Genomic DNA, 11909 nt, shown 5'->3' on the forward strand with positions numbered 1-11909 from the left:
ATAGCTTGAATCGGATGAAATTAAAAAATAGATTCAAATCAATTTTATTTAAATAAAATTGAATTAAATAAAAATCAAATTAATATTATCTAAATAATAATAAATTATATCAATTTTAGTTTTAAAATTGATCTAAATTATACTATTTAGAAGTGACAATGGGATATGTGTATTATTATCTTTTTAATATTATAAACGAGATAAATAATAAAAAATATATATCAATTTATTTTAAAGTTATTAATAAAAAGTTTAAAAATTTTATAATAAATATATTGAAAATTTTTTATAAAATAAATAATCTTTTTAAATTGATAATCTTTAGTGATGATTTTGAAAATAAAAATTTTAAGAATGATTTCAATTTTTAATTTTTCACTTACAATCATAAATTCCAAAACAATACTTAACCCATAATCTTACCATATGCTCTAGAAACTTATTTTAGAGTATAAATTTTTTTATTTTTTTAAATAATATTATAAAATATAATATTTTATCATATAATATTTTTCCTCACGAGATAAAAGATTGAAATAAATTATATTTCAAATTTTAGCTAAATCTATTAAAAATTAGTGCTTTTAAGAACATTTACTATTAATTACTTGCATATTGCGCGAGCATTATAATTTGTTTATTTTATAAATAGTGCTTAGATTTATAATAATTTGATTAAGATTTATAAGCATACACATCATAGTTATATATTTATGGATATAAATTTACTAAGTATATATAAAATTAATTTTAATATAAATACATAATGTCATATCAACAAAGATAGTAACCTTTTAAATTGACATCTTTTGGTCATAGTTTAAGCTATGGTTGTCATTTCTTTTTTTCATTGCTACCTTGTATTTCCTTGCATTTTTTTACTTATGTTGTAGGAACGGTTCACTCCAAAATAGTTTTTGGTTAGTTTTTTCCTTTTTGGACGTTTAGCCCCGTTGATAATCAAAAAAGATAGTGACCTTTTATATTAATAGCATAGATGATCATTTAAAAAAAATCAAATATAATTAATCAAATGTATACAATATTTTATACTATTCATTAAAAAATGGGTAAAAAACCTTAATAAGCCAAGTCAAGAATCATGTAACGTAAATAGGCCAAAACGAAAATCTTTTCAGCAATAAGCCAAATCATATTTTTATATAATTCGAACCATGCTGGTTCGAATTCTATTTCTACATAATTCGAACCAGCTTGGTTCGAATTATACACAAACACATGCATACACGTAATTCGAACCAGCTTGGTTCGAATTACACACAGTAATTCATGGTATAATTCGAATTATGCTGCTAAAAAATTAATAATTTATTTAAAAAAATTTATTAAAAAAATTAATAATTTAAAAATTAAAAAAATATATTTTAATAAATTTATTTAAATTATACCACAAAAAAATATTTCATTCTATGCAAAATAATTTAAAAAATGGCTTAAAAGATGTTAGAAATACTATAAAAATTTGTAATGTCCTAATGACTTAGGAATTTGTATGGAATAAAATATTTTCTTTCATTTCTAAATTATTATTGACTATGTAGAGTATTTTATTTAAAATTTGAGTACATGCATGTATTTACCTAAGTTATTATAACATTACAAATTTTTATAGTACTCCTAACCAATTTTTTTAAATTGTTTTGCATAGGATAAAATATTTTTTGTACTATAATTTAAAAAAATTTATTAAAAAAATTTATTAAAAAATATTCATGAACTATTAAAAATGGACAGAAAAGTATTGTATAGAATTCGAATTGATAGCTCATTAATATTTTAAAGAAGTCTCGTAATTAAATATTTTGTTAGCTTTTTTTAACGTATGAAATAAAAATATATTTTTTAATTTTTAAATTATTAATTTTTTAATAAATTTTTTAAATAAATTATTAATTTTTAAACGGCATAATTCGAATTATACTATGAATTACTGTGTGTAATTCGAACCAAGCTGGTTCGAATTATGTGTGCGCGTGTGTTTGTGTGTAATTCGAACCAAGCTGGTTCGAATTATGTGTGTGCGTGTGTTTGTGTGTAATTCGAACCAAGCTGGTTCGAATTACGTGTATGCATGTGTTTGTGTATAATTCGAACCAAGCTGGTTCGAATTATGTAGAAATGGAATTCGAACCATGCTGGTTCGAATTATATAAAAATATAATTTGGCTTATTGCTGAAACGATTTTCGCTTTGGCGTATTTACGTTACATGATTCTTGACTTGGCTTATTTAAATTTTTTACCCTTAAAAAATTAAGTATTTATATAACCAAAACACGAGTATGAAATTCGGATTCAGAAGTACAAAGAAGCTGGAACTGATGAAGCATTAGATTTTGATTGATAGGCAATACGTGGCACTAATATTCTCTTTGCACACGAGCAATCTGTCACATAGGAAGCTCATATTTTTACAAGTAAGAAAACCCAGACATCAACCACTTAGAAAACGAAAATTGAGATACAATGCCATTTCAAGACACCAAGAATCAAAGAAACTTGATTATGCTGTTTCAGTACACACAAGAAGAAAGGAAAAGCTTTATAAGTAGGGTATTTTTGTGTCTACAAATATTTGACCAACAACCATATCACAACCACCAAAACCACTATCCCAACCACTGCTAAAAGCATGCACAAGCAGGAGCAACCACCCTTGGTACGTTTGTTTAAAACTGCCAAGTTCTTCTGGACACGCTGTTAACACAAGATAAACAGAAATGATGAGTTACAACTTACAAAAGAGTGGTGAAATATTGATGTTTCCCTGTTCTAAGAAAAGATATTAGAATTTAGAGGGATTTGGAGCTTTAAAAAGTAAAAGAGAAGATACCATTGGAAAATCAAAAATGGTAGGCATGCATGCAGCCACATAAAATAGAACAAGTTATTTTCATCTAGTTTTGCTCATGCATTTGAAATTTTGAAACACTGGCCAAGGGCATATATTATTTTTTTTTCTTCACATTGTGAAATAATACACAAATTGATTAGTGCTAGAAAAAAAAAGAGTTTTACAATAACCACAAAACCCTACTGGTCCACATTTGACAAAGCATATAATGTAAAGTATATTACATACCAAACAAATATTAAAGACTAACTATATTAAAAAAAAAGAATAATAAAAATAAAAACTTCATACGTCCAATGAAAGTATCCAACAAGGGTCCTATCAACAACTTAACTCTCAGATTTATGCCACCAAAATTAAGGAATTTATAAACATGAAAATATTGACCCTAAAGAGCACAAAGCGGATATTACTATTGCAAGAGCTTAACTGACTGAGCATATTGTAAACTTTGAGAACATTCCATTTTTATATGCCCAAACGGGAGATATGGTTCTAATAAAGTTAAAGGAGTGTTACCCTTAGACGAGAATCTGTAACATCTACATGTTCGTCCAAGTCATCCTAGCACAGGAAGAGAATATTCAATTTTAGAAAGGAAAGGAGAAAATGGTCTGTGAGAAACAAGAAAAAAGAAATTTAACATAGGAAAGTAGCATACAATTAGTCTAGTGTGTAGACTCAGCTCTTCATTCACTGCTAATGCAATGTGCTTTGTACTTACAACAGTCTCCTCCAATTTTTCAAGGCCTTCATCTTGCTCTGCTTGAACACCACTCCCCCAAATCAAGATCTAAATTCCAAATTACAGATTACAGATATTATATTTCAATTTCAAACAATTCAAGTTAAGTAACCTTTCATAATTTGCCTTTGAAGTCCAACGAGTCCACTGTTATCCAGGCCAACAGTTCTGCTCATTGCATCTGGTTTTATTTCAGGACCAAATAAACTATCCCTATTTGCAAAGTTTGACATGTTCAGTGTTGAAGCCATTTGGTTAACTTTTGACCTCAAATTTGTAAGTGTTTCCCTGCGGCGATTCATCTCCTTCTCAGATCTGTGCATCATTGAGAAGTGAAAGCATCAGATATCAATAAAGCAACTTCATCATATAACTTGACACTTTACAGATGAAAAGAAGACAATGAATGACTGATAATACATATTACCTTATGCTATTATCACATAACTTTTACAATGCAACTAAACAAATCTTAAGAAATAAATATTTAAGATCAGGAAAACCCTTAAAAATGTACTGGACAATTGCAGTACAGTATTTCAGGTCCTAGTTTCTTTGCTGTAATAGCAAGATCTTCCTTAATTAGCATAAACAACAGCCGAACACTCACTTTCCAGGGACTTTAGATAAAAGGGATTGCAAGCTATCAAGTCTGGTCCCTAAGATAGTAATCTTCCTTCTTATAGCAGATGCATGACGCTGAGCTTCTGGTCCAGATGTGGATAATGAACTCCGCTCAGAAATCATGCCATTGATATCATCGGCGAGTTTCACTGCTTCATTATATTCCTTCATCCATGAGTCTGATGACGATGCCATTGGTCTGAAAATAAGTGAAATGGAATAAAAAGTCATTGCCAGACGATTTTTATTGAATAAATCATCAGCGAAAATTCATTTATTCTAATAAGATAATTAACCTTTTCAGCCCTCACTGTTAACAAATATTAAAGTTTAACCGTTAAGAGAACCTTGTAAAACCAATACCTTCATACATATCAAAATATGTCAAGTTATAGTTACGCCCACTTTTTTTAATTTAACACTCTTAGCTTCCTACCTACTCAGCTGCCTCAGGGCAAGCACTCAGCACTCAAATATATATATGAGATGTTCCCTTTGCATACATCACACCAAATGTAAAAGGGCTTTCCACTCACTAGAAATATATACGGCCAACTAATATTTTGGAGATCATAATTCATGTGCCAACAACATTGACTGAGAAGTTATGCATGGTTTTTCCCCAGCTAAAGAAACTTACTAAGATAGAGAGAAAGAAACATTACACTACATACGGGTATCTTATACTTTTGCATACCTGATAAACACCAGTGCAGGCACGCACATAGAGGGAACAAAACAATAAACAATGTTGGCGGAAAAAGATACATTGGAAGAAACAATTGCTGGAAAATAGCAAAATCCTTAATAATTCATCCTGAGTTTTAGCCCTCAAAAGTCCAAAGAGCCACACTTTGGACCGAATGAAGAAAAAACAAAAAGGAAAAAGAGTGGCCAAAAACATGTCACAAACAAACAGAATAGCAACCAGGGTTTTCTTCCCATATGGGTGTGCGTCCTACTTGCCAAAACATTTGAACAATTGATAAAACAAACATTGAAAGCAGTAAAAATTAAAACCTTTCATCTTGTAACAAGTGCACCCATTAGCTAATCCCATCACATGTTCCCTCATTTTCCACCATTATATCTCTACAAACAATTAGTCAACCGTCACATTTAGCAGCACTCCGGCAACCCAGTACCATCACCCACATAATTCTTACCCCGATCAAACTTTCAATTCTCCACAGAAATGGTGACTAATTCCCTCAGCAACAGTTCCCTCAATTTCAAATCCAAACCACGGTTGCTGTGAACCTCGGAATTTCCAAGCATTTTATTTTATGTTCTTTTAAAAAAAATCAAGTAATAACAAACAGCACAAAGAATCCTTTAAGCTCATCTCATGATCACAGAACAGGGACAACAAAATCACAAAATTCACCCGGCATTGGATACAAATAAACATAACAAACTCAAACATCAAAATTTCACAAAATACATGATTCCTAAAGAAATTTCAAAACACACATCAAAATCAGACACGAAAACACGAAATCCCGGCGAATTAAAGGTCATCCAGCAGCGCTCAAATTACAATTCAGAAAAATTGAAGAGAAAATCGAATTTGACAAAACTATGAAAGGATCGTAAAGGGAACTCGCTTATACCTACTAAATTTGGGACGAATTATAAGTAGGGTTTCGGAATTAAGAGGAAGGAATCGGGTTTTCTTCCGATGGAGGGTGATGGATACGACGTCGTTTCTCGGGAAGATGGCGATGTACAAAGGAAAGTAGCGTACAAGAGCGGCACCAGGAAGGAGCACTAAAGCGTAACCGTTTCGTCGGACAGAGTCGTCGTCTACGTCGCGATGTTAAGAAAGCCGAAAAGGTCGTTCTGCACAGCGTCGTTTTTGGTGTCCACCCCACTTGCGTTACGCTGATTGTTGTATTGTGTATGTGTTTGTCTTTTACTCCATTACCCCCGGGTGCTTGCTTGCTTAGGTGGAACTAAATCAGTATTTGTTAAAAATAAAAACAAAAAATGAATTGATTTTCACTTTCAAATAGACCATAAATCTATTATACATCACTAATTTTATAATTAAAATGTTATATATCACTTTTTTTATTATAATTGAAATTATATCTTTTTTTATAAAATTTAAAAATTTTCTCCTCCTCTTTACTAATTTTATGACCAAATTATAGCACATATCATTTTTTCATTCTTCCTCTCTATTGCTCTATCTCTCTCATTCCTTTAACCACATTATCTCTTTTATATATCATTATTAATAACTAATTATAAATTTGACAATCAAAATATACAACATAATATTTTTTAATTGTATTAAATTAAAATTAAAATTAAAATATAACTATATTATATATTACATATTACTATCTATTTTAAGAGAAAAGTTCTGCATACAAGTCATTAGGGCTTGTATGCTTTATAAGTTAATTAACAAATAAACCCCAAAAACATGATACAAGGTCTACGTTCTTCTTCTTCTTCCTCTTCCTCTTCTTCTTCTTCTTTTCTTTCGTTTCTTGCCTTCTCTTTCTCCTTCTTCTTCTTCTTCTTGTTGCACGTTCTTCTTCCTCTTCCTCTTCTTCTTCTTCTTCTTTGCTTTCGTTTCTTGCTTTCTCTTTCTCGTTCTTCTTCTTCTTGCACGTTCTTCTTCCTCTTCCTCTTCTTATTCTTTTCTTTCGTTTCTTGCCTTCTCTTTCTCCTTCTTCTTCTTCTTGCTGCACGTTCTTCTTCCTCTTTCTGTTCTTCTTCTTCATTTACGTGCTTTTCTCTTTGTTTTCTTTCTTCGTTATTCTCGATTTCTATTTTTTTTACATCAAGCTCTGAAATCGTTTTTGAAGAAAAAGAAGCAGCAGAAGATGAGAAGGAGAAAGAGAAAGAGTTCTGAAATATGCATAAGGTGCACTTCAACGAATTTTGGGTGTATTTCTTAAATCTTTTTGGTGTATTTTTGTAATCCTTTGGGTGTATTTCTGTAATTCTTTGTGTGTATTTCTATAATCATTGGGTGAATTCTTGTAACCGTTTGGGTGTATTTCTATAATCCTTTGGGTGTATTTCTGTAATCATTGGGGTGTATTTTTGTAATCGTTTGGGTGTATTTCTGAAGTTCCATTATCTTCAAATTTGGCAAGAAAATTGTTTTCATGGAGGAAGAAGAAGAAGAGTCGTTCATAATGCATGGTGAGTAGCGCGCTTTAGAAACAGGAAGTTGTTGAATAACGTGCGTTTTATTTACTCTTGAATGTGGAAGTGTGTAATGCGTTAATTAAGTGTAATGCATGTGTTTTATTGGACTTGTAAGACTTGTAAGCCAAAAAGACTTGTATGTGTAACATGCCTACTATTTTAATAACCAAATATGTCACATCTCTTATTAAAATTAAGAGAAAATATTTTTCTTCAAGATTAATAAATTTCCTTCCTAAATTCTCTCATCTGTCTCTTTTCTTTTTTCTATTTCTCTCTGGCCCTCTCACTTTATATATAATTTATATTTTATATTTTATATTAGTAATTTGACAAATCAAAATGTGTCATCCGATATGTTTTTATTACAATTAAAATAAAGAGTATTTATCCATTTTAGTCCTCAAAGAATTTTGGACCCGACACTTTAGTCTCCAACTAAAATTAATTACTTGATTGGTTCCTAACAATTAATTCCGTAAGTTACTTATGTCTTCGGCTCCGTCAATTCTACCAGAAGACAATGTTGGTGATAAACATTCAATCAATAAGAAAAATATTTCTGCATGCATAAGGACTCAATTGAATACATTAACAATTAAGTGAATCAAAATGAGTAACTCCACTTAACCGAGCAAAATGTTGGTGTTGTTAGTGATGATTATAACGAAAGAAGAAGGAATCTGCGTGCGCGAAGAAGCAGCAGAAGAAGAACCTACGTGCCCGAATTTTAAAGAAAAAGATGAGGAGAAAGAGGAGGAGAAATACTATTCTTGTTGATTGAAAGTTGATCACCATTTATTCACCACATGAAAATTGTTCGGTTCGGTGGCCTTTGTGATTTTGATTCACCAAATGAATGTTGTTCGGTTCGGTGGCCTCCTTTTACTTTGTTCAGTGTTTAAGATTATTGTGATAGCGTGCATCAATTATTTCCTAGCTCTCTCAACGTAATAACCTCATTCAACTTATTTGAAGTTGAATCATTCATTGTTTCCATTCAAAAGTGTAGAACGACGGAGCTTATTACGTTGAATTCAATGTAAATCAATAATGAAGAATGCGAACAGAGAAGAAGAAGAAGAAGAAGAAGAACGAAAACGCGAGAAAAGAACAAGGTTTACGTTATATGAGGCGCGCGTATAACAAACGCGTAAGGAGGTTGGGGAGGCGCGTCTGATTGAAGTTACTTGGATAGCTTGGATGAAAAAATTACATGGATGTAGAGCTTTTTTGATAAATTTTTTAAAACTTCGATCCACTTTGTCCTGACAGTATAGATTATGCATAGTACAAAAGATTTATAGAATCAAACTACTTTTAAAAAAAAAGTCATAAGTTGACAAAAGTCTCGGACTAAGAAGACCAAGGTCTCTCTGTAAATAAAAAATTATATAATAAGATTTTTAATTATTATTTTTATATGAAAAAGTATAATTAGGTGTTAAGTCTCTTGCATAAAAAATATAATTAGATGTTAGCATAAAAAATTATATTGATAGTTATAAAATTAACTCAAAATTAATTTTTTTAAACAATCAAATCGTGATTCTAACTTTTAATTATAACATTAGTATTCTCTCCAAATTATATGTAATATATATTTGAAAGAAGAGAAATGAAAATATAGATTAAAAAGAAAAGCGGTAAAAATTTAAAACTAAGTAAAAAACAAAAAAAAAATATGTATTTAATAATTTTATTTGAATTATACTATTTTTTAATTTTATTTTTTTGGAAGAAAAAAATTATTTTAATTATAATAAAAAATATCGGATGACGTCAAATTACTAATATAAAATTTAAATTATATATAGAGTGAAAATAGTAGAGAGAAATAGGAAAATGGAGAGAGGTAGACGAGAGAATTTAGGAAGGGAGTTTATTAATTTTGGAAGAAAATATTTTCTCTCAATTTTAATAAGAGAATGTCATGTGATACATTTGGTTATTAAATAAGATAGTAATATATAATATATAATATAGATATATTTTAATTTCAATTTTAATTTTAATATTTTAATTTTAATGCAATTAAAGGATGTCAAGTTGCACATTTTGATTGTCAAATTCGTAATTAGTCATTGATAATGATATATAAAAGAGATAGAATGGTTGAAGATATAAGAGAGATAGAAAAAGAAAGAGGGAGGAAGGAAGAACTCTTTAATTTTGGAGAAAAATATTTGATTTTAATTACAATGAGGGAGTGACATGTGACACATTTTGGTTGTAAAATTAGTAGAGAGAAAGGGAGAAGTCCTTAATTTTGGATGGAATGATTTGATTTCAATTATAATGAGGGAGTGGCATGTGACACATCTTGGTTGGAAAATTAGAAAGGAGGATGGGAGAATTCCTTAATTTTGGAGGGAAAGATTTGATTTCAATTACAATAAAAAAGTGACATGTGGCACATTTTGGTTGTAAAATTAGAAATATGTAATAGATTACTTTTAATTAGTATTAATGTTAATTACTGAAAATCGGATCGGACCAGCCAGTCGAAGCGGTCCAACCGCGAATCAGACACTAATACGATTCGGTTTAAAGTTAAAAACCATCGATCTAAAAATTGTTTGCAAACTATTAAATCGGCCAATTTCTGACCAGTCAAACCGAATCGAAACCCGGTGGATTCTCATAAAACGTGGTCGTTTCAATCCACAATAGTTTTCCAGCCTCCCTAAAGCCATTCTCATTCCTGATTCCTCTCTCCTCTCTCGCATAAAAAAGACGCAAAAAGACACAACAGTTGAGCTTTAGAAAATTACGTCGAGTATCCGACCTAAAAATGACTCTTTCGACTTCTAAGTTGCTTGAGTCCAACCTATTAAAAGCTCGGTCTCAAGTAGGGGCACTGTTATACCTTGGACCAAAACATAGCCAAACTCAAAAGTAAAGCCCATTTCATATAAATGGGTCTCAACGGCTCCCATGTAACCTATTAGAAGTCGGGTGCGACAACAGTATCCCAAGCTCTACTTATCTAAATAAGTAACTAACTCCTATAATCTCTCTCCTACTTCTAGAAGGAAAATCTCAACAACCTCCAATAAAGGGAACGGTTATCCACCATCAAATGTAGAACTACTCCAAAGGGTGGTTACAAACTCTACAATTATAAATGCCCTAATTCTCTTAGGTATATTCAAGATCCAATATACCAAAAACCTGCTTAAACCCTTACTAACTTAAGTATAGAGTCTTTTGCAGGTAGAAGTGGCAAACAGGCCAAAACTAGCTAGGTCAGCCCTCGTAACCCGTAAAAAAAGGCGATCTGGGGTGAAAATTTGAAATCCTCAAAATTAAAAACCCGCCTAACCCGCACCGCATAATTCGTGGGCTTCGGCGGGGAGGGGCGGGCCATCCTTTTTTTTTGTTCCTATAATATTATTTATCTACACGAAGATGAAGATGATAATTGATGACGTTCTAATTATATGTTTTATCACTTTATGTTTGATTGATTATAAACTTGAAGTGTTTTATGTTTGATTGATTATAAATTTGAAGATGTTCAATTAGATGTTTTGGACAATAATGTTTGTTTTGCTTTGGACAATGTTGGTTTTATTATTTTGTTTCAAAAAATTTGGTTTATGATTACATTTATTACATATTTATAATTATAAATACTTTAATGTTTGTGAATTTAAAAATTATAATTTTTTATATTTTTAGAAATTATAAATTTATTGAAATGGTTGTGAAGTTATATACATTATTTAATATTTAATGGTTTATAAAATAAAGATTTAGCGAGTTTGCCCCGCCAACCCGCCGTCAGGCGGGGACAGGGAGGAATTTACGACCCCTCACTAAGCAGAGTGGGACGGGCTGGCTTTTGGCGAGGCGGGACGAGGCGGACTTCCTCGTTTGCCACTTCTACTTGTAAGTACCACCTTTAATTCCTCACAAGGAAAAATTTAAAACTAAAAAATACTGAAATAAAAGTAAAAGAATAAAAATATAAACCGATTAAATCTAAAGATAACTTATATTGATAAATCGACAATTTTTTAAAAGAAAAAAACTATTAACACTGATATTTGCAATATTAGATAAACAAGTTTCAAGTATGTTAAGAAGGTGAGCCTTATTTTTCTAAAAATGATGTTATATACATAGCTTCTAAATGCACCCAACAAAGTAAAAAAGTTCGACCTGCATAGTTCAACAATTGAGGGTGTTATTCAAATCTTATTAACATTCTTGTATATTTACAATTGTTAATTGTAGCTTTGATCCTATGAATTATGTTTAATATTTGCTTATCTTTTGTTTTAATGTTGTTCCGTGATTCTTGAGTCGGTCGGTTGTGAAGTGTTAGAATGCGGATCAAAACTATCAGTGGGTTGTCGGTTGGTTGGTGGGTGAAGTCATCTATAAAGACATTTCAATGTTTAAATTAGTGTCCATACAATAAGACGGCTAGTATTGAGATAATGATGACATACTCGAAAAGAGGTAGGAGGCCATGACCCTCCAACTA

At 30.8% G+C, this 11909-nt stretch overlaps 1 protein-coding gene across 1 annotated transcript; it reads right to left on the bottom strand.

The window, feature by feature from the left end:
- Positions 1–2339: 2339 nt before the first annotated feature.
- LOC107467695 (syntaxin-52) lies at positions 2340–6160 on the bottom strand. The gene is made up of 6 exons (XM_016086894.3): positions 5857–6160; positions 4230–4442; positions 3732–3934; positions 3536–3636; positions 3394–3438; positions 2340–2717 (listed from the first exon to the last, which is right to left on the bottom strand). Exons 2-6 carry the CDS (start codon positions 4436–4438, stop codon positions 2586–2588), a joined length of 690 nt encoding a protein of 229 aa, XP_015942380.1. The 5' UTR covers positions 4439–4442; positions 5857–6160; the 3' UTR covers positions 2340–2585.
- Between the last annotated feature and the right edge of the window lie 5749 nt (positions 6161–11909).

Source organism: Arachis duranensis, chromosome 1 (genome assembly GCF_000817695.3).
Source record: "Arachis duranensis cultivar V14167 chromosome 1, aradu.V14167.gnm2.J7QH, whole genome shotgun sequence".
Taxonomy (NCBI): Eukaryota; Viridiplantae; Streptophyta; class Magnoliopsida; order Fabales; family Fabaceae; genus Arachis; species Arachis duranensis.

What these genes read in the sequence shown, in the direction of transcription:
- LOC107467695 (XM_016086894.3), bottom strand. Translation starts at nt 4,438, where the DNA reads ATGGCATCGTCATCAGACTCATGGATGAAGGAATATAATGAAGCAGTG. An exon ending in TCAAAGGCAAATTATGAAAG is followed by an intron (nt 3,637 to 3,731) that starts GTTACTTAACTT and finishes GTGTTCAAGCAG; the next exon opens with AGCAAGATGAAGGCCTTGAA. An exon ending in GTCTACACACTAGACTAATT is followed by an intron (nt 3,439 to 3,535) that starts GTATGCTACTTT and finishes TTCCTGTGCTAG; the next exon opens with GATGACTTGGACGAACATGT.